The following is a 23357-nucleotide window of genomic DNA, read 5'->3' on the forward strand; positions in this document are numbered from 1 at the left end:
GAATAATGTGGCATCAAGGATAGGCAAGTGTTTGTTTATTTATTTACTTATTTTAATGATCTGTCATATGGCTTCATTTGGAGACTATCTGTGTTCTGTCAGATAGCAATGACCTCCAGAGTGAACTCGGGGTGTGATGCAACTCAGGACTCAAAGGTCTGATCAATGAGCTCACAAACAAACCTGGCTCAAGTCAAGCATCCTGGAATAGTGCTCTGAGTAGTCCACTTTACACTGATTGAAAAAAACTATTATTATATTATTGCTATATATATATATATATTTAGATATGGTTGATATCTATATTTATTTTTATTTATAAATATACATTGTAAATATATATTTATTTTTTCTTATCTCAATTTATAAAAATAAATTATATTAAACATAGTTTATATCGACTTTTTTCTTTATATATTCTATATTTTTTTATAAATATTGTGTAAATCTATTTAATTTTTCGAATATATCTTAATATATACAATTATATAATTATATTTATAAATGTTAATAAATTATATTATAATTGTTGTTTGATTTAAATAATATAAAACATAAAACAAGTATCAAATTACCAAAGTGCTAAAATGTTTTTGGACACACAACTATGATCTAATACCACACTATTGATCGAAATACTAGCTACTGAGTGCCATCCCTTTCAAACAGTGCTGTGGCTGTGTGCCTTGGTACAGTTTTGGTACAGTCCAAAGAGTTGTAAACTTCCAAGAATGCAATGGTGTGGAGAATATCCAAAAACATGTTAGCGCCATTTTACTGTAAGTGCTTTAAATATTATTGTATTTTAATATAGTAATCGCATAGTAGGCCTACCAGGGTTTATGTGTCAGAGTACTATTATATAAAAACTACCATGGTATTCTTTAAAATAGCAATATGTAAATGGTACATGGATGCTACCATACATTTGAGCTCAACCATGACGTGCATGACGTTCATGACCATGACGTAAAAAAAAAAAAAAAAAAAAAAAAATATATATATATATATATATATATATATATATATATATATATATATATATATATATATATATATATATATATATATATATAAATTAATGAATATGTTAATCGTACCGTGTCCCAATATTTTTGGACATAACCATGATGGTAATAGGCCTACTATTGTATTTTTGAAGTGGGCTATATACCATATAGTATTAACCCAGGACGTAGGCCTATTGTAAGCGAAAATCCCATGTTCTTAGAATATAATTTAGCGTTTTGTGTATACAGATAAATGGAGAAGAAAAGAAAAAACTATGATGGGAAGTGGAGCCGTTAAGTAGTGTCACTTACTCAAGCCTAAACTTTCCCCTTAATGCAGCCGTGAAGGACTGTAACACGCAACCCCCCTTAAACCCGCGGCCAGCAGCGCCGCACTCATCGATCCGCATTGATCGTCCCTGACGAGCTGTTCCACTTTCCAGCCAATGCACGCTCGCCCGTCTGCGATTGGGAAGGAGCCCGAAACGGAGGAAAATTTCTGCCGCCCTGGCGGTGTCACTTCCCCACACTTCAGCTGGCCGCCTGCCAGACACACAGGACGCTCACAAGAGGTGGAGTGGACTCAAAGCGACGAGGAGGAGCGACTGGACGGACGACAAATGATGGACCCACAGCAAAATGGCTCTTCGTTCACAGATGAAGTCATCAACACAGAGAAAACACGACGATTATGGTAACAAGTCCAGTCCTTTTGATTTCTTCACAAAGATTAATAACACTTTATATGTTGTTAGAGAAACTGAAATGAATGTATTTTATACATTTATATATATATATATATTAATAAATTGCATTGATATTAATTATAAAAAATAATTTACCTAAAAATATAATAATGTATTAAATGTTTATGTTAACAATATGGGTATTCTTATAAAATGCATTAATAGATTTCACTGACATTCATTAATTACAAAATAATTAATTAATAAATATAATGAATAATGAATATAGGGATACTCCTATTAAATACATGAATAAGTTGCTTTGATATTCATTATAGAACAGTTAATATAAAATGAATATTAATATATGCCTAATATAAAAAATAAATACAGTACATTGTTATTAAACGCATTAATTAAATACATGCGATATTTAATTAAAATATACTATAAGTAATAAAAACTTTAAGTATGTTTAAATGTTGATTTAATAATAATGCATAAATTATTATTAATAATACGAATTAAAATCAATTTGATATCAAATGTGCTTAAACAATAGGAAATTGCATAAATATACAAGTAATACAAATAATTGTTTTATTGTTGTTATTATTAAATTTCCATGAACGTGGAATTATTAGTTGCAATTTGCATTTTTTTTTTTTTTCATTTACAGAGCACCCAATAGGGTTATATTTCAGATGAGTGAATGGTTATTTAGGAAGCGTGTTTTGCATATTAAAATAGCAATCAGCCCCAGGTTCCTGGAAAGCATGAATGTGTAAACGTTCTGATATAATAAATCAATCATTAGCGCAGCCAACAGCCATTAAGAATGGAGTCAACAATGGGCTGAGTGTCCAGCCCTCTCAAAACTATACTTCATTCAATATTTTACTCTCATATGCACAGAGAAACAGACAGCCCTCGCGCGCATCCACACCTACTTAAGGTTTATTTCTTTTCTTTTTTTTTTCCGTGACGGAAAGTCCACTTCGGTTTTTGTGTGAAGCTCCAAAAATCTATGAAATGTGTTTGCATGTTCTTCTCCGGGCGCGAGGATGTGGAGGTGGGATAGAGAGACGCGAGAGGCTGGAGGAGCGCACGCGCTCGCTCTCGGACAAAGTGCGTTCTGCGTGTATCTGCCGGTGTTTGGGCTTTGCTGAAGGAAGCAGCGAGAATAATTCGGTCTGGGTGAGAATTTGCTTTCGTTTGGCTCTTTTACCTTTTATTCTCTCTCTCTTTTATATATAAATCTCCGCAGCGCGTGAGAGCACCGGACCGCTCGGACAGTCGGAACGCTCCCCTCGGCTCACGAGCGGTGCGAATGAAAAGACGCCTGTGTTTGCAAATATGCAGATGCCCTATATTTATCAAAGGGAGGGGAATGAGACTTTGTTGAGGACTGTTCAAAGTTACAATGACATCCGCCAAGACGAATAAGTTGGCAGTGAAATTACAAGGGAATGTATTTAACCACCGCGACGTGTTGGCGCATACCGCGCGCTGTCACCATAGACACGTCGCTCGAGATGAGACAAAAGGGATTTTGTTTTACTTTCTAAATGATCGGCGTTACATCTGCTTGATAATTTGCCCATATGCATTAGCTGCATTGGTGCAACTTTGCCACGCGTAACCAAATAGGCGCACGAAATAGTTGCATTTACGGGAATTTGTTTGTTGTTTGGCTGTACTGTGGTCACTGTAAACATACGATTGTGACATTTTCAGTTTTTATTGGTTGTCTGGATTAAAACATGTGGGCTTTACCGAGTGACAATGTCTGAATTTTTCAGAAGTCCACTTGGAGATTATTAAGTATGAATGCAAGTTATATGTGCTGTTTATTATTAATCTGTTATGAGTCACATGCAAACTTTTTGCCTGTGGTGCGTATTTGCATTTTAATTATTTAAATAATCTAACGTGAATAGATGCAGTTAATCCTGGTCTGTTTGGGGGACTGATCTGCGAAGGGTGTAATTGAGGTTATTGACAAAACATGTAGATCTTGAAAAGCAGGTCATCTTGTTTAGGCACAGTTGGGCTATTTGTGCAGGTTTGGCTATTGTTCCCTGGTGATGTCCAGATCTCTCTAAGTCACGCTATTGTCCCTCTGGCTCGCCGCAATACTGGACACAGCAATTTCCAAGTGCATGTGAGCCTCGTAGGCTATATGTTTGACATGCATTTGACATGAGGCAATTGCTGAATGGGCATTCGGACTGTTGCTAGGAACTTATTTATCTGTAAGCCAGGTCAATAATTTACTGAAGTCCTCAGTTGATGCAGGTTTTGTCTTGGTTTACCTGCAGATGAGAGCTACCTGTCCAGTAGTAAGCATGGGTCTTTGATGTGGATGTGATGTTATCATAATTGATACGGTCATATGTTTTGCTGTCTGTAAAAATGTTTTGCCAGGTAACTTGCAGTAAAAGTGTGTTTTATATGTTTTTAATCAGGTCAGATATATGATTTGTATGACTGAATCACCTTAATACATAGTATTCACCAGTAAGTGGATTTTTTTTTTTAGATTATTAAGAAATAGCCTGCTCTACATTTATTGTGATGACCGGGGCTAGTTGTCACAGTTTTCATTATGGAGCATACAGTAGGTTTATATTTAAATAGACACAAACATTATAGTGTTTATTACCTAAAAAAAAAAAGGGTAACGTTCATTTATCACATGTTAACCTAGTGTGACAGCATGCTCTTATATTGGGGCATGTTTTCACACTATGGGGTAAGTTGTCACACTATGGGGTAAGTTGTCACAATGGAATTTGTCATTAAATAATAAAAGTCACACAGTAAAACAGTTATGCAATATAAAAAATTATAAATGAAACATCAAAATGGAAATGCACAATAGTAATATTAGTACTATTATAGTAATTAGTAATATTAAATCATTTAATAATATTAATGCATTGTTTTAGCCAACATTACTGTAAGTTATACCATTTAAAACAACAAATCAGATTTTTATGAAAACTACTCATTTGAAGTAGAAACGTATAGTTACCGAGACATCTTCCCTGTGTGACAACAAGCCCCACTCTCACTAACATGCATATTTATTTATTTATTTACACATTCTTTCATTCATGCATGTTTGTATGAATGAATACCCAATTACCCCATCTTCATAGGCATTCACTCACAACCTAAGATGTTTTTTTCTCTCATTATTACCAATAGCATGATTTACTGAGGCTCGGCAATTAATTGAAATGTTAAGTCATTGACGAGCGCGTGTATGTGCGTCAGTGAGGCTGAGCTTGCACCTAGACATCCTGATTTCACTGTCGGATCACCCCAGGGGCTTTGCGCTTGAGCTCACGATTCTGGTTTCATGATAGAACAGACCGCCTGTGGACCCTGATAGACGTCTCTCACTAAAGGGGAATTGCTGTCACAAGGAACGGGCTTTCGGACGTAAAGGAAAATATAACAATTTAACAGACTCAAACCGCCCAATTCAATATCCACACAAAATTTTCTTCTTTTTTTTTCTCATGAGCTTCACAGTTAGTTTCAGTTCCTTGGAAGGACACCGAACAAAGTGTAATTGTTACTAAAACAGATACGTAGGACAGATATTATGTGTAAAACATAAATGTTGGCTAAGGAATCTAAATGGGTCAGATGAGGCCACAGCAAACCGTACATTATTTATTAGCATGAAATTGCACATATTTCAGCAGGGCCAAACAATAAACAAATAAAATGGCATATGTTTATAGGCATGATTATTTTGGAAGAATTAGATTCATTAAAATGTTTTTAGCAGTTAAGGATGAAGTGTGATATTGTGCCGAGACGAATCACATAATTTAATTTGCGGTTGACGGGTGAGGCAGACGTGATGTGTTCCTCATGCTCTTTAGATTTGGATATATGCTACTGATCAAAAGTTTGGAATAAATTTTGCATTCTTTTGAAAGAAGTTTCCTATTCTTACCAAAGCTGAATTTATTTGATCAAAAAATACAGTAAAAACAGTAATATTGAGAGATATTATTACAATTTAAAAAAAAAAGTTTTCTATTTTAGTATATTTTAAAAGGTAATTTATTCCTGTGATGAAAAGTAAAAAAAAAGCAGCATTTCTCTAGTCTTCAGTGTCACATGATCCTTCAGAAATCATTCGGATATACTGATTAGCTGCTCAAGAAACATTTATTATTATTATCAATGTTGAAAATAGTGCTAAATATTAAATCTTAATATTTTTGTGGAAATTGTAATACACTACCATTCAAAAGTTTGCAGTAGATAAAAAAAAAAAATACAAAAGATTTCTATTTCAAGTAAATGTTGTTATTTTGAACATTTTATTAATTAAAGGATTCAGAAAATAAGCAGGACGAATTTGACATTGTTAATGTAATTCAGACCCATTAATAATAATAATAATTTAGCACCAATTCAGAATAATTTCTGAAGGATCATGTGATCCTGAGAGCTGAAATATCAGCTTTGCATCAGAAATAAATCAAATGTTAAAATATATTAAAAAAGAAAACAGTTATTTTAAATTGTAATAATATTTTCATGTTTTCACTGCTCTATTTCGATCAAATAAATGCAGCCTAGGGGAACTTAAGAAAAAAATCATTATTATTTATCTATACATCTACCATACATTTAATCAAACCATGCTGGCTTTAACCTTTATGTGTACTATTTTCCCTTTCTAGGATTCTCAGGCCTTAGTGAACGGACCCCTGAGATGTTCTTGAGGCTCGACTAGTGTGGACCAGTGGTCTGATTCTCCAGCTGTGCACTCGTCAATCTCGTCTTGGCTTCAGTCCTGGTAGGAACATTGCAACTCTATTCCCTGTTCATCCTAAGCTCCCACATCTCCCTCTCCCTCCCCCTCACGTCGTGGCCCATGTCTGCCAGTGGAGGGTCCATGGAGGGAAGTCGAGCCGTAGAGGATGAGGAGGCGCAGGACAGCTGCTGCGGGGATGAAGACTCATCCCCAGTGGTGGAACGGAGAAACCGCAGTGGCATCATCAGCGCTCCACTCAGCAAAAGCCTGAAGCGTTCAAGAGCTCTCTCGCAGTACATCGCAACCTGCTCGGCCGCCGCTGTGGCCAGTGTCGCCAACGCTAACAGACTCGCCCAGAGCTCAATGGTGGCGGCAGGTGTCAAAGCTCACTCTGCCGCTAGCCAGCACAGGTCACAAGTCGGGTACGCCAAACTGGACCGGGCTGCATTGATGTCTGGTCTTCTGGACTCTCCGAGTGGCCTGCATCTCGCCCAGGCCGCAGAGCTCCTGCGACGGGCGGGGATGCTGCTTCCTGTCAGCGACCCGTCCAGTGTCAGTGTGGGCGGGGACATGGAGACCGTCTCTGCTTCTGATTCGCTGGGCAGTGTGATGGACTTCCCGTTGCTTGGCAATGGCGGAGTGGGCGGGAGTTTTCCTTATCACCCGGGGCTGTTCATAATGACGCCAGCAGGAGTGTTCCTCGCGGATGGGGCGCTCTCGCACGTGACAGGCACGTCGGAACACCAGCAAACGCAGAGCGAGATTTCTTCAGCCATCAGCGCTAATGGGAAGAAAAAGCGGAAGCGATGCGGCCTCTGTCCACCTTGCCGGCGCAGGATTAACTGCGAACAGTGCAGCAGCTGCCGCAACCGCAAAACCGGCCATCAGATCTGCAAGTTCCGCAAGTGCGAAGAGCTCAAAAAGAAACCTGCTGGCGGGCTGGAGGTAAGATGGTGAGCAATGCACAGTAAATTCATAAACATTCTCACTGAATTCTGCCTGAATGCAAGCTAGCAACATCTGCATGGGAACCATGGCATAATAGGCCACACTTCTGACACATTGAGCTGTGATGCTCATGCAGGTGCTGCAAGTTTGTGCATTGTCTTGATTCTCTCCCCTCATCTCCTTATTGTTTCCTGTTCGATCTACTATCCCTGTGGATAAAAGCAGCTAAAAGTCAAAAATAAAAGTTTTTGACACAAGAAAAACAAATTTCTGTGTAAATAATTTGTGGAATCAGTTTTGTGTAAATGACCGATTTCAGTTCATTGCAAATGATTTATGGACTTTACTATGGATTTTGTTTAAAAATGGATTTCAGTAGATTTGTTAGTTTAATGTGTTATTTTAGTGCACTTAAAAAGTTAAGAAGTCAAAAATGAAACTATTAATGTAGTAAAATCATGAAGTATTTTCTACCATCTCAGCAATTTACACTACTGTTCAAAATTTTGGGCTCTTTAAAAAAATAAATAATAGTTTGCACAAATGCATTAAATTGTTCAAATGTCACAGTAAAGGCTTTTATAATTTTCCCTTTCGAATCAATTCAGTTATTCCCACAAAAACATTTAGCAGCACAAATGTTTTCAACATTGATATTAAAACAGTAATAATAAGAAATGCTTCTTGAGCAGCAAATCAGCATATTAGAATGGTTTCTGAAGGATCATGTGACACCGAAGACTGGAGGAATGATGCCGAAAATTCAGTTCTTTCATCACAGAAATCAATTACATGGTAGAAACAGTTATTTTCATTTGTAATACTATTTTGCAATATTGCTATTTTACTGAGTTTTTATTCAAACAAATGCAGATTTGTTGAGAATAAGACACTTTTTAAAAAAGCATTGTGACCCCAACTGGCAACCAAATTAGCCCATCTCACGCTTATGCATATAGAAAACATTTACATAATATCACATAACTCTGTACATTACTCCTAATCTGTATTGTTTGGAACAGTGATATAATGCCTTTATTGTGATTAAATCAGTTAATCAGATTTTTTAAAATGATTATTATTAATTCAACTATAATGTTTGATCATTTGAAAAGCCCTAGTTTTTACATCAGTTTACATATAAATTAATGCTGCTTGTGTTTCATAAATCAGTATATGGGCATTACTCATCCTGACAAATGGCAAGCTGAATGTGGTTTCCCATCCCCGTAATTTGAGGCGTTTCTGCCTTGTTTACAGGCAGGTTCAGGTGTTGGGAAAATTAGCTCTGGGTCTGTGCTGATGTAAGCTAGTTAGGATCTAACTTTGCGAGACTGGTGTCATGGTAAGATTGGTCTAGTTGGTTGCATATTTTTTTCTTGCAAGGAAATTGTTAAGGCATCATGATGTTCCACAGGTAACATTCCCCTTCACTGTCTGCTATGATGAGATGATTCAGAGTTTTAGCTATCACATTTAATGAATTTGAATGAATGGGATGAATATAAAATGTTGAAATAACACCAGTTTCCAACCAGCCACAACGCACAAGTTTCCAGCATCAAGTTTACTGTCTTTACTAAAAGTACTGAATGTGGGACTTTGGACCAATGAGATTTCACTGTGGGAGGGGCTACCCAACACACTAATACAATAGCATATGGTGCTTTCAAGTGATGTGAGAAAGATCGTATTTACAAGCTCAGTGAACATGAACGAACATCACCACAAAGTCGTAACTACAAGTGGGAAACCCGGAGTTTTTAAGCTGGGGAATGTAGGTAAGAAAACATGTCTGACACAATGGATGCAGCATCTTTATTAATGGTAAATTTGTTACAGTTAATTAAATTATTATTTGTTATAGGTTGCCTATTCAAAATCCTACATTATTTTACAATTAAGGTTCAGTTTGCTGAAAAATCCCAGTGCGCATTCTTCATTTTGTAAACGTACACTGTAGAAAGTAAACTGCCTACTTGTCTTTAAAAAATAGTAAGTAAAACTGTAGATATTATTCTACAATGAATGATTCAAACAGTAGTAAGTTGTCACATGACCTCATCACATTGCAAATGACTCTAAATAAAATGTTAATTTTGCCTTTTTAATTAAATATATGTAAAAAAAAAAAAGATATAAAAATCATCCATCATACTTGAAATGGAAGGTCAGTTACATTGCACTGTGAGATACAGTACTCCTCCTTACTGTAATAGGTTTGGTAAATGTAGTACTGTAAGTACATTTACATTTAATTTATAGTATACATACCATTTACTTCAACAAGAGAGTGCTAGTATGGTATTCCAAACATCTTGGTTGATTGCACTAAATGGCACAATCCACAAGAGAAATCTCGGTAACACTTTAGAATAAGGTTCCATTAGTTAATGTTAGTTAATGTATTAATTAACATGAACAAACAATGAATAATACATTTATTACTGTATTTATTAATCTTCGTTAATGTTAGTTAATGAAAATACAGTTATTCATTGTTAGTTCATGGTAATTCACAGTGCATTAACTAATGTTAACAAGCACAACTTTTGGTTTAAATAATGCATTAGTAAATGTTGAATTTAACATGAACTAAGACTTATAAATGCTGTAGAAGGATTGTTCTTGCTTAGTTCATGTTAACGAAAGTAGTTAACTAACATTAACTAATGGAACCTTATTCTAAAGTGTTACCGAAATCTCATTGGCTCAGAATCCTGCTCAATATATCTGAATGCTAAATATCAAATGGGTTCTGATTTTGTTGCGTTAGAGTGCAATCATGTTAGGTATTTTTGCAGGCAAAAAGATCTGTTGTCTAATGTCAGTAGTCACTTTCAAACCAAGCAGCTTTCTGTTGGCCAACACTGCAAAATCTTCAAGTATTCCCATCGAAATTACTGGATTTTGCTGCAAAAATAAGAAGTCTCAAAAAAAAAATTATAACGGTAAATGTGTCCATGTTTTTACTTGATGCTGCAAACTTGTTATAAATGTTTGACAGCCTGGTAATAAAAATAATTTGTAAATGTGCAGATGGGGCCTTTCATACATGATGTGTGACTGTTTTTTTTTTCAACAGCATTTGAGTTTGTTTTCATGTATGTTCACATACACGCATGTGTGAGTCTCTGTGTGCGTGTGGCAGCCTCATATGGTCCATCTGGCCTTTGCGTCTGTCATCTGGAGAGCCAGGTGTCAATGTGTCCCAGAACCCCTCTCTTTCTCGTCCTCCAGAGGCCCTGAACTGCATACTGCATTTGTGTGTCTGTTTATGTGTATAGCATTGCAGGAAAAGGCAGACCCAGTGAAAGTCATTATGAACTCTCTCTCTTTCTCTGTGTGTGTGTGTGTGCGGGGTTGTGTTTATGTGTGTGTATTGACCACTGACCGGCTTGATTTCTTTGAGAATCACAGCTGTGAGGTAAAGATTGAGGTGTTGGTACAGTATGTGCCAGAGCTTAGATGGCTCAGTTTGTGTTATGTGTCTCTATAAAGTCTAAGGCTCAAAACTCATGCAATTTTGTGAATTCCAATGCTTGAAGCTACATGCTCACATTTTGTAGCATTCATAATCTATAATGTAAAACAAATATGTTGCCGCAAGGGGCGCTATAGAGCATTAGCATAAAACTGTAGAGAGTTTCAGCTTTTAGGTCAACTACTGTCATGGAAGTCAACAGTTTCAAGATAACCTCACTTAGAAATTTAAAGTAAGTTAAACTGGAAATATATTTATCGATAGGTAATTCTTAAGAGGTGATTCACACAGAATTTTTGAGAATCAGGGCAGTGGAATAAAAAAAAATCATTTTTAAAACTACACTGTAATTTTTTGTTGCTGTTCATTAATAAATTAATACAATTTACAAAAAATTAATATTATTTAATTAATTACTGAGTACATCAGTTTTGCCTTGCCTTAAATCACTGTGATACCTATATTAATTTGTATTTTAGACCCATCGGGACAGATTCCCCATACATGTCATTCTTCTGTGTTTTTTTTTTTTTTATACATCATATCTGTAAATAAAGAAAAGAAGTTCAGGCTACTACTGTATACAGTGGAAGTAGTTTGAAGCCACAACAACTTGAATCACAAACTGAAATTAGTTTGTAAGCTGAAAAGGAAAGCGACAGTATCCGTAATAAAACATGAATCAACATATATTTATAGCATTTACTGTGCACTTGGTTCACAAACCAGTGTTTGTTGGTAACAATGCAAGTCTCTTAACCAGTTACACTTTGGTCTGTGTGCCTATATTTCTATATTTTTAACCTGTAAATAAAAATATAGGCCTATAATTTTATACAGAAAAGACATCTAAAATCATTTGTAACCATGAGCACAGTGGTCTGCCTAAAGCCATCACATTCATTTAAGCAGAATAGCAGAACCAAAGCAGCACTAACATAATGACCAACACAATGTTCCTCTGGTTAGTCGTTTTATGCTTCAAATGGTCAAGGGTCAAAAGTTACACAGTGTAGCTTTAATTTCAGTGCCACATTTTTAGAATGATGTGTCATCGCCAAGATGCTTCAAAAGATGCAAGCACTTTGGGACAGTGTGCTTGTGGTGCATTTGCCTATTTGTGTAAGGTATTGCTTAAAATCCTGTACACACACTCAGTGACTTTTTACCTGTGTGTTGCTAGGTCCTGTACTGGTTGGTCACTAGCTGGTGTTCAGTTCTTGTAGATTTATCAATAAAGCATATCAATAGAAATGACAAGGCCATGGGTTTGATTCCCAGGGAATGCATGAACAGATATCATGCGTGCCTTAAATGCAGTGTAAATCACTTAATCATAAGTAAATCATAAATGTAAATTTAGTTGCCCTAATAACACATATGAACATCACCACTGCTAAAATGACAGTGAACAATGACATTGAATCTTTTTTATGTTCTAAAAATGAATATTTTGTTGCACCAATCCAAGCTGCACCAGTCCATCATTGTTTTAAAAATGTTTTAGGCATATATTTATGGTGAGTTTGCATATATCTCTCTGTGTGTGTGTATTGTTTGCCTTTATTGACAGAATGGTTGATCTAGTGGTTGAATAAGGCATAGAGGACTTATGAAGTTTAAAGAGCCATTATTGACAGGTCACAGTCAGTGGTGTGGGGGTCTATTGACTTTTTGATGTGTGTGTGTGTGTGTGTGTGTTTGGGATAGATAGATGTGTTTTCATTTGTAGGACCTTTCATGTGTTTTGAGCCAGGTTAGGTGTGTGTGTTTTGTGCAAATCCCATTCGATTTCTGGCCATTGATCTTACCTTGCATGTCATTGCTTGCAACTTTTGTTGATGTGCGTGTACTGCATGATGACACATCTCACTGCGTCCGTGTGGCGGGTGGTATCTCGGAAAGTCCCTGATGTAGCTGGAAGCAGAAAGAGATTAAGTGGGTGGGGCCTCAGACATTGCCCTCTAGATGCCACCCCCTTCCTCTTGTAGAGGAATCTCAGTCTCACAGCCAGGCAACTGAAGTATTTTAGGTACAGCGTGTGTGTCAGTGTCTGTGTGAAAGAGCCAAAGACAGGTCGACACACAATATATCAACATATATCTGTACCTGCTTACCTTTACTACATATACTCGTTGGACATTTATTTTGTGGTGTTTGCTAAAGCAAATACCACTGTTACTATTCGGTTGTTAAGTGATGACATAAGAAGCGCTGTTTCCGGGTCCAAGCCTCAACTCGCTTCACTTGAGAATACGACCTCAGCAGCCGTTTATGAGCACTGTTTATTCATATTAATAATTTAAGATAAATGCTTTCAAACTTACGGTATACACTACAGTCTCCGTGCTCACAGCGTCCCAAACACAAATAATTATATACACACAATAAATGGCAATAAAATAAACAATGATTACAATAACAATATAATTACATAAATAACAAAAAGTAGTATTAATAAAAATAACAATCACCATTAGTAATAAAAGCATAATTAGAATATAATTTTTATTTTAATAATAATAATAATTGTGTATTATTAGCATATTCAAAATACATGTTTGTATTTTGTTGCACAATCATTAAGTTTTGTCAAAAATAGAAATAAAAAGAATTGCATTAAAATAGTATTGTTAATAATAATAATTATTATTATGTATTTATTTTGTATTATAATGATCATTCAATTATTATCGTCAAAAATCTGAAACAATAAATATAACTGCAAAAACAGCAACAAAACACAATTATTTCTCATTATTAACTATTGTTATTATTATCAATAATAATAAAATATCAGAATAGTTATTCATATTTTATTCATTTAGTAAAATGATCATTTAGATAGTGTGTCAAATAGAGGAAATGCTTTATAGAATCAACTGTCTCAGTCTCGACCATAAAAAACAACCATATTTGTCTGTGCAATGTTTGTGGTGCCCTTGATACTCTATTCTTTCTTTCATTCTTGTGTATTTGTATGTGTTTGTGTGTTTGTGTGTGATTTAGAGACAGAGGAGATGATGGGTTAAAAAATAACCTTAGAAATTAATCGGTTGTGTGTGTGTGTGTGTGTGTGTGTGTCTGTCCATGCACTCACGCTCTGTCTGATTGGCCATGTGCATGGGCCGACAGCCCATCTGTGTTGGCTTGTCTATGGGGTCGGTGAGGGAAAAGGGGGTCTGGATGCATGTGTGCGTGCATACAAACGCCAAACCCTGTCAGAGAGTAATGAGAGTGCGGGACTGTGGGAGAGTGTGTTTGGGAAACAGAGAGAGGGACTAGGTCATGTAAGGTGAAATCATTGCCTGTGCATGTTACTTCATGATGAAGGGAATGCTCCCCTCCCTCTTTTTCTCCCTCGGTCCTTCGTTCTTTCGTTCTGGACGTCTTCCCAGGAAATGCTGCCGTTGTCTCCACTCTCCCAAAGTCCCACGCCAAAGACTACCCCTGCCCAGTCCCAAAGCAGGCTGGGAAAAAATCTGCCATTTGCACCACTGCGGTATTTCAGCCCTTTACGGTCTTAGCAAGTCTGGCTCCACAGAAAGAGAGGGATTTGAAACAGAAAAGGGAAAAGGTCTGGAGATGAGGGTCGAGAGGCCAGTTTAATGAGACTGTTCCCATTTCCTTGTTGCTCTACTGTTGGTGTTTATGTCAAATTATCAATGACTCACATTATTTTCTTTCCTTGTTTCATTCTTCTGTCTTTCCAAGAAGGTGATGCTGCCAACCGGAGCTCCTTTCCGATGGTTTCCGTAGGGCAGCTTGACCCTCCCCCCATGACTTCCATCCCATATGGAAAGGACTCCCGATGGACGGTGACGCCCTCCCCCTCGGAAAGCTGTGGGGCTTGTAAACACTAGGTGCAAACAAACAAATAAAACAACCGAAGAGCAGAATTAAAGCACTATTTGAGAATGAACATGTCCTGAACCAAAAATAAACAGTGAATGGCGGAATGTCATTCTGTTTTTCTTTTTTCCCGTGTTCCATTTTGGATCCATCTGAGTTCTACTTCGGAATCTTGCCCTTTATTGGATGCTTTGGAACTATTTGCCGCCAAATGGTAAACGGACAATCATTTTTATTTGTGTTTAGTGGTTTTGTTTGTCCATGTGTGGAGAAATGCCGTAATTTTGTTTAGAGAATGTAATCCCAAGGCTCTGTTTTAAAGCTTGTGATAATTAAGGAGCACTATTGTAATTTAGCACAGTGGTTCTTACTGACTGCCTCAATGTTACGATTGCCTTTTTATGTCAAGTTTTGTTTGTTTATTTGTTTTTGTTTTTTATTTGTTATTCAGTTTTCAAGTTGCTCAATATTTGATACGAAGACGACCCTGAAAAACGCTCCAATGTAGCATCCTTTACTTCAAACATGCTTGAAAGGTCCTTTTGGGTTTGTCGTTCTGGTTGTTTGTTTTTAAATACTGTAGGTCTGCTGGGATTGGAGGGTGAAGCTGATGGAACTACACAATGTAGACCAGATGATGGTGTATTTGTGTACCAGCTATGTGTAGGACTCACCTCCTTTTTCTTATAGACTTATGGGATTGGTCAGATGGAAGACATGGTCCTTAGCAGATCTTGGCCTCCAAAATTCAGGACATTATTGATGTTTTATGATAATATTTCTATAATTAGGATGTTTTATTGCTGATTTACACCAAGACCTGAATTTCAGTACTCCTTTAAGTCCTTTTCACATGGTTAACTCCATTGATCTCTAGTTGTGGCAAGCGATTGTTATAGACAAGGATTACCAGACAATTCACTATTGCGACACATTGAGTTGTATGACACAACTTTATTATGAGAAAAGTTTCAAGAACTCTTATTCGACAAGCGATTTTCTTTCTGTTTTGAGCTTACAAACATGAGCTCTTTCATTTTCATTGTGTATGGTTCTCTGGTTTCTTTCTTCCCAGCAACGGTATAAAATCACCCTTCTGTAATGGTATCTTTTCATGTAAGCGTCAAAACATAAGATGCTTTTGTTGAGACTTGGATCGAATCCTTGATGCTAATCATGTGAAAGGGGCTTAAGGCCATCCACATAACACAGACACCATGTTGGATAAGTGACTTTTTTTTTGGCTGCAATTGTCTTTTCTTTTTTTTCTTTTTATGCTGAAATCCTACTGAACAGGTTCACCCCAGTTTAAATACTGATCTAGTTTAAGTGAAATGCACAGTACCAAAATGATTTCAAGTCAAAATCCAACAGCACACCATTCTCGTGCCGTATGGGGCCAAATTTATCATTCTGCGTAAATGAATGCATGTATTTGTGTCCAAAGCCAACCATTCTGAGGTCTTGGCAGTCCTCAATTTAATAAACCAAGGTGCAAACCAAACATTTGTTAAGCTCTTTAAAACATGCTTATTTGACATTTTGTTTTCATTTTTGTGTTGTTCACAAAGAAGTCATGGACAGAATAAGTCATGTGAGGTGAAATCAATGAGCACTCATAATTTTCCTCTGACTGAACCGTGCGCTAGTGTGAGAATGAATGCGTGTTGATTGTGTGTGTGTGTGTGTGTGTTGTGGGTGGGTTAAACCAGTGAACTGAGCGTGATATTTTTGTCCGGAGTGTAGGAGTGAATGAGAGTGTGAAAGCTTTTTTTTCTCTCTGCAGGCCGCGTCAGTCTGTCTCACTCCTCGTGGCCATCAATCCGATGAGAGAGAGAGAGAGAGAGAGAGAGAGAGAGAGAGAGAGAGAGAGAGCCGGAGGGCCGCATGGAGAGAGAGCAAGCGCAGTGTGTGGGGGTTGCGTAGAGAGGGGGCCGAGAGTGTTTTGTTCTCATCCAGGTGCACGGCCATCAGAAACGATTTGAACGCCGCCCTGCCCCACATGCGACATCGAATCTGTATATCCGAGCAAATCAGATTCGTTAGCATGCAATTTAGGGTGCGTGTGCATGTATTAAATGATGGCCCATGATCACAGAGTGGCTGAGGGACGCTGCAAAGGCTCCTTCAGTCTTATCAACATCACCCAGACCCTTCTGTGCTCACGTCTGCAGCTCTGTCCAAAACACACACACATACACACATTTGCAGCTAGGGCGCCTGCTCTGGCCTCTCACTCAAGCGATGGGGCGCGCGTAGAGAGAGAGAGAGAGCGCGGTAACCAGGGCGATGGTTGATAAGATATTCGCTCCCCCACGGTTCATTCGTTCCAGGGGAACAGGAGCACGGCGCTACTATGGTAACGGCAGGGCGAGATGTTGCGCTATAATTGGTGCAGTGCTGCGAGCAGCATAGCGGCACTTCCAGGTGCGTGTCAGCGCGCAGGAGCCACGATATTACACTACCGCTGGGAGACGGCGGAAAAGCACAACGTGTCCGGTTCTCATCTCCTCTATCCTCCTCCTCCTACTCCACTATATTGCTCTGTCCTCTTTATTTTAGTGGAACATTTTTAAAATAGTATTATTATTATTATAATGTTTATAAGTAATATTTTTATTTTTATTTGAAATGTTCATTCCATTTGAAACATTTAATGTACTTAAATAGGTATTTACACTAAACCTTTTTTTGGGGGGGGGGGGGTACTCTAATTAAAGTGCAGTAAAGGCTATGTATAGAATTCTTCAATTTATTATTTTTTTTTAACTGTTATGCATCTGGATATTAATGGAATTCAGTTCAAAAGAAAAAAAAAAACATATTTGGACATTAAGAACCATTTTTGATATAAAAAAAAAAAACTTCGTCTTAAAGTCAAATACACATAGGATGCCTCAGGGGTGGGTAAAATGCAGCCTAAATTTCATTTTTGGGCCAGCTAACACTTTAAGACAAAATTAAAAGTGTTAAGACATTTGTTAGGTCTTACAGCATACAATAAACAATTATTCTGCAAAGTAATATAGTTTTAGTTAACATGAGAATAAGAAAAATTGTTTATTTAACTGTGAGTATATGGTTTTTTAATGCATTGTTTTTTCAAACATGCATTTGGTCTGGCTCTGTTCTTTCTTGTCAAATATCCTTTTTTATTTAGAAATAAACTTTCAGAAGAACTAGTTGCACCAACCTTGGAATGATTATTATTTCCAAATAGGTTTCCCTAAAGGAACCTATTTTAGCATCATCATCTCAATGGTACAGGCAGTGCATCTTCTTTATCAAAGACCTTAAAAAATCCATTGTAACATTGTGGTAAAACAACAAAAATGGCATCAACCTCAAAAGGTTAAAGGTAGTTACATACACTTGTCAAAACAAAAAAACTGTTAAAGCATCCCAGCTGCTGGAATTTTTCAGTTTTCTTTACAGGAATGTAAATGAACTTTCATTTTTAAATGCAAGAGCTTAAAGTTCAATTTAATTTAGTAATTACTTATATACTGTAAACAACACCAAAAAAGTTGCACATGGATCCATGCTGGTGTTAGTTGCCATGATAAGAAATAATTTAGAGTCTAAGGACATAAACAGCACCCAGAAAAATCTCTGGGCGAATTCCAAATGGAAGTGAGCACCCCTTGAAGTGTGTTCTTTGAAGGGTGTAGGACATTGCTGTCTTGAAAAACTCACTTGGCGAAGGGAATGACTGACCAAACATTACCTTGACAATAATGTGCATGTGTGCAGAATACTTTACTCCATAAGTTGTTGCAAATAAATATTTCTTCTAATTATTGTTATTTTATTTAAATATTGTCTCACTGTGTCTTATTTAATATTAAACTTTTTCAAACTAAACATGCTTAAACTTCTTATCATCTTAAATCTTGTTTGTATCACTGACCAAAAATATTTTATCACATCAAAATAAAGACAAATTTAATAAGCATATTCTACAAACATTTGTATGTGAAGTCAAAATCAACCCCATCCCTTCACTAACAGACTTCTGGAAGGCCGAAGTGCCTTGAAGTGTTCAAAAAAGCCATTTGGAATTTGCCCTCTAAGTTCTAATTTTCCAGTAATTACGGTAATTCCAACAGTGACATGAACACAACATAATTTTGGCTATTTACAGTGTCTCATCTAATCAGGATATAGAGCCATTTTATGAATTTGAAGAATCAACCACGAATTCAGAGAAATATAAACACAATGATACTGTCATTGGTGTTTATTTTAAGCACACACTGGGAAAAACTGTGCCTTTTTAAATGGACGTGTAATTATTTCTCTATCTGCAAAAATACAGATCTTTTTGAAGTGAAACCTCACATGGTGACTGTTTTCACAGGCCAATCTACCAGAATGGAGGCTCGTGAGAGGACTATCACCACAGACGGAAAGAAAGATTTCTTTTTCCTCTCTTCAAAATTGCCGGTCCCCCTCAGCCCCCACTTTGTCCAGGCAGTGTCTGGCTTTAATTGCGTACAGTGGCAGGAAAACGCTGCTGGCCACGGTCAGGTCTCTTTCAGAGAGGAAGCCATCTAATTCACCCCCCCCTCCCTTTCCGCACTGCAAACTCACAAGCTGCACAGCTGACGCGGAGTTGAATCTCCTGTGACCTTTTCTCTATATATTTTCACTCCTTTGTCAAATGCACAATACACAAGACAACAACTTACATGTGTGTACAAACTAAATATTAAATTGCACACAAAATGTCAACAGAGTATACTATTTTATTCCTTTCTTGCCTAGTGGGCATTTGTCCAGAGATGCATTTCTAAAAAAATTTAATGCAAATAAAAATATACAAACAATATACACAATTACAATTTTTATAATGGTTTTACTGGTTATAATGGGACTTGTATTGGTTTTACTGGTAATTTAAACTGTTGGTCTCTACTGGTAATTGGTTGCCTTCAATTGGTGGCTTAATAAAACCAATAAATCCTAATGGAATATGTCCCATAACACACTACAGAAAACAATTTTCAATGGTTTTAATGATTAAAAGGTGATGATTTGTAATGTTTGTTCTGTGATGGTTTTATTTTTATTTTTTTCTCTGTATAGACATAAGCCTATAACAGTTATACAGTGGTATTGTGGCTGCTGTTTGTCACATGACAAGAGAGCATGCGTAGTAGTATAGTATGTGTTAGGTATGTAGAAATGCTCAGTACATGTCGATTTTAAAGGCAAGCGCGAACAAACATACACAACAATGGCGGAGTACATAGTACTGTTGTTGCTGCTGAAGAGTTTGCTAATGCTTCTTCAGCAAAGTGTAGATTTTCTTCACCAATATTACAACCAACAGCGGAGACGCATCATATACAACATATAATAATCATCTCCCTACAGGTACTATTTACTAACCAGGTGACAGCACTAACTACTGGCCTGGCACATAATACAGCATTTTTGGCCATTTTCGTGGATATGTGTAAAGACGAATTGTTTTGAAAACGTTGTCGCGTATACGTACAATTTTTAAAAACACAAGGGAAAACGTTCCCGTTTTTGACTACATCTTTGTCATGTAAATGTAGCCTCATTGTGTGCTGTAAACAGCTCTAACTGATTGAATGATTTTTCCTAAACATATGGCTTTGGTTTCATAATGAGGCATTAAAGGGATAGTTAACTCAAAATGACAACATTATTCACCCCCAAATCATTCCAATTTTATTTTCTTTATTCTTTATTTCTATTTTAAGCATGTACTGAAGTGAATTTGTCTGTTGCTTTAAATGCTCAAACTCTTTAAAGCTAGATGGCTGGATAGATCTTCTTGGAGTCAATGTTTTTATCATCCGTTAGCTGGAAATAAAATCATTCTGAAAGTGATTCCATTCGTATTGTTCCTCTGTTGTAAACTTTATATTTATGATGTAGACTTTACACAGAATTAAAATGATTATTAAATCTATTCTTATCAATCTTAGTGTGAATTATAAGTTATAATTATAAATTATAATAAGTTTTTTTTGTTGTTTTTTGCCATGATTACTATAAACATTGTCTCAATGTATATTTCTTTACTTGTTTTAAAGTATAAAACGTCTAAAAATCCTTCTAAATATATATATTTTTTGCATTCCACAGAAGATGGAAAGTCATAGAGGTTTGGAACGATATAAGGACAAGTAAATAGTGACATTTTTGGATGAACTATTCCTTTAAAAAATATACACTACAGTTATTGGTGATGTGGTTAAATAAACTAACTCAGATGTGCTCAGTGTTGAAATCACACATCTTGTGGATCCTTTGCACATGATGATGTCATGATTTTTAGCTTCACGAACTGTGAGAGGTCTATCTCACTCCTAACTGGACATGGCAGCTACCCAACAATCTCCTCTAAACCAATCTATACACAGTATTTACCAAAGGGAATTATGGCCCATTCAACAATTACACCCTAGTACAGCCAAACATGCATACACACACACACACACACACACACACACACACACACACATACACACACACACACAAATCTACATTAGTCTTGCGATGCTTGGCTGCTGCATATACAGGTATGTCAAAACTGGATTGAAACCTATTTAACATTACCATATACATGGGTTCAGAATATTTTTTTACTAAGTAAGGTTTTGTGAGGTTATATTAGCTGGTGTTGTAATACGACATTAGCGTTCTTCCTCTCTCGGTCTGATGGTACAGGGCAATGAGAGGTGAGAGGGCCGTTGAGGCACTTCCCAGATCTGGGGGATGGGTGCTTTGTGTGTGTGTGTGTGTGTGTGTGTGTACACAGTTTTCACCTCACTGCTCGAGTCACCAACAGAGCCTATTAAAGCCAGCGGCCTTCTCCAACAAAGAATGACTGCCAATTACAGCCGCCTGTTCTCTCTCTCTCACTCACTCATTCACTCTCTCGCTCTTTCCCTTCCTCACTGCCAGTTTCTCGCTTTCAGTGTCTTGCTTTTCCACTCGTGGGCCATCATGCTTCTCTCTGTCTATCTGTCTTTAACATTTATATGCTACAACCCATCAGTGTGATCTCTACATGCCTCTCAGCTGTCTGTGGCAGTGAGAAACAGCTTTCTCCTTAAAACTACATTTCAGTGTGCTGCTTTCCTTTGCAAAACCCTGCCACAGTACTAGGGTTGGTTTCTAGCATGTTTCTATGTAGTTTCTTGTGTGTCTTTATGATATTTCTGCAGTTTTGGTGTTCTGGAGGCTTATCAGGGGTTCTGGATGATTTTTAACATATTGCTTTGTGGTTACTAGGAGGTCTCTATGGCAGGGATAGGCAACGTCGGTCCTAGAGTGCCAATGTCCTGCAGAGTTTAACTCCAACCCTGGAAAAAAACTTACCTGACTGCAGCCTTTATAACCTTGAAGACATTAATTAGCTTGTTCGGTTATGTTTGATTAGGTCTGGAGCTAAACTTTGCAGGGCAGCGGCACTCCAGGACCAACGTTACTTATCCCTGCTTAATGATTTTCCACCAGTTCTGATGTTCTGGTTGCCAGAGCAATGCTGTTCAGCTGTTAAAGGTACAGGTTGTAGAACCTGCCACAAGAGGGCGCACTATCAAAACAATAACAATCGCATGGTTTGATGACACTAAGAAGGAGCGTGGAATGATGGGATGTGTTGTCTTCTATCCAAACCAGGCGGCAAGGAAGTCGACCGGAAGTTGAAGTCGGCCGCGTGCCGCCATCTTGTAGCAGAACTTCACTTGCGTTAGCATTCCCATTGACTCCCATTCATTTTGGCGTCACTTTGACAGCGAATAACTTTACATCTGAGGCATTTAAAGACTCCGTTCCATTATTTATTTCTAAAGATACACGACAATGTATAAAGGGCTCCATTGCATTCTATGTTACATTATGGCCCCGTAGAAAGAGTTTTTGTAAAAAATAGGCTAACGATTGCGTCATAACCACTCGGCTCTCTGTCGCATTACCGTACAGACAGGAGGAGAAGCTCGCAGGCAATTAACTTAATATGGCGTACTGGCGTTACATTTTAAAATACTGTACAAAATAATTAATCAGAATACTTACTCCTGCTCACTCACGCCAAAGAAATCCCCGCTCAAGCTCGCCGTCTCTGCAAGATTAACGATGGCAGTTTGCACGCACAGCTACTAGAACATTTACATCTGTCAGACAGGTTGCTGACGTCGTCAAGCTTCGTTTGAGTCTGCGCGTCAGAAACGGAAGTGCTAAAAAATGCTAAAAATGGGCTTCAATTGTCTCAGTTGAGTTCCAATGGGGTTGCTGTGTCCATTTCTTTTACTGTCTATGATCCAAACGCTGACGCCCATCAACCAGATGGAAAGATAAATCATGGATTTAACACAAGTTCAACGATTTGCGTGAGTAGATTACATACAAAGTCAATGCGATCAGATGATGGATCAGACACGTCCTCAAGCGGGTCTAGAGACGCGATGCTCCACGTTTGGCGTGTATGCTCCATAATACTAATCTTGTTGATCGTTATAATAGCATACATTTTCTGTAAAGATACGAATCAAAACAACTCAAAAAGGCATCTCTTTCTAGTTGAAGTTTGTCGCGAAGCTACT

At 37.3% G+C, this 23357-nt stretch overlaps 1 protein-coding gene across 6 annotated transcripts; it reads left to right on the forward strand.

Annotated features, from left to right (window-relative positions):
* The first annotated feature begins 1388 nt into the window (after positions 1-1388).
* Positions 1389-16273, forward strand: LOC128027659 (CXXC-type zinc finger protein 5-like). Of its 6 annotated transcripts, none has more exons than XM_052615450.1 (3): positions 1389-1704; positions 6412-7430; positions 14632-16273. In XM_052615450.1, the coding sequence occupies exons 2-3, from the start codon at positions 6606-6608 to the stop codon at positions 14674-14676; spliced, it is 870 nt and encodes a 289-aa protein (XP_052471410.1). In that variant the 5' UTR covers positions 1389-1704; positions 6412-6605; the 3' UTR covers positions 14677-16273. The 6 variants fall into 6 exon arrangements, with proteins under 6 accessions (XP_052471410.1, XP_052471413.1, XP_052471414.1 ...); XM_052615453.1 differs by lacking the exon at positions 1389-1704 and adding an exon at positions 2422-2893 and having other exon boundaries at positions 6412-7438; positions 14635-16273; XM_052615454.1 differs by lacking the exon at positions 1389-1704 and adding an exon at positions 2423-2893 and having other exon boundaries at positions 6412-7438.
* Positions 16274-23357: the final 7084 nt, after the last annotated feature.

Source organism: Carassius gibelio, chromosome A14 (genome assembly GCF_023724105.1).
Source record: "Carassius gibelio isolate Cgi1373 ecotype wild population from Czech Republic chromosome A14, carGib1.2-hapl.c, whole genome shotgun sequence".
NCBI classification, from domain to species: Eukaryota; Metazoa; Chordata; class Actinopteri; order Cypriniformes; family Cyprinidae; genus Carassius; species Carassius gibelio.

Coding starts and splice junctions, on each gene's coding strand:
- LOC128027659 (XM_052615450.1), top strand. CDS start 6,606: ATGTCTGCCAGTGGAGGGTCCATGGAGGGAAGTCGAGCCGTAGAGGAT. Junction 7,431..14,631: donor AACCTGCTGGCGGGCTGGAG/GTAAGATGGTGA, acceptor TGTCTTTCCAAG/AAGGTGATGCTGCCAACCGG.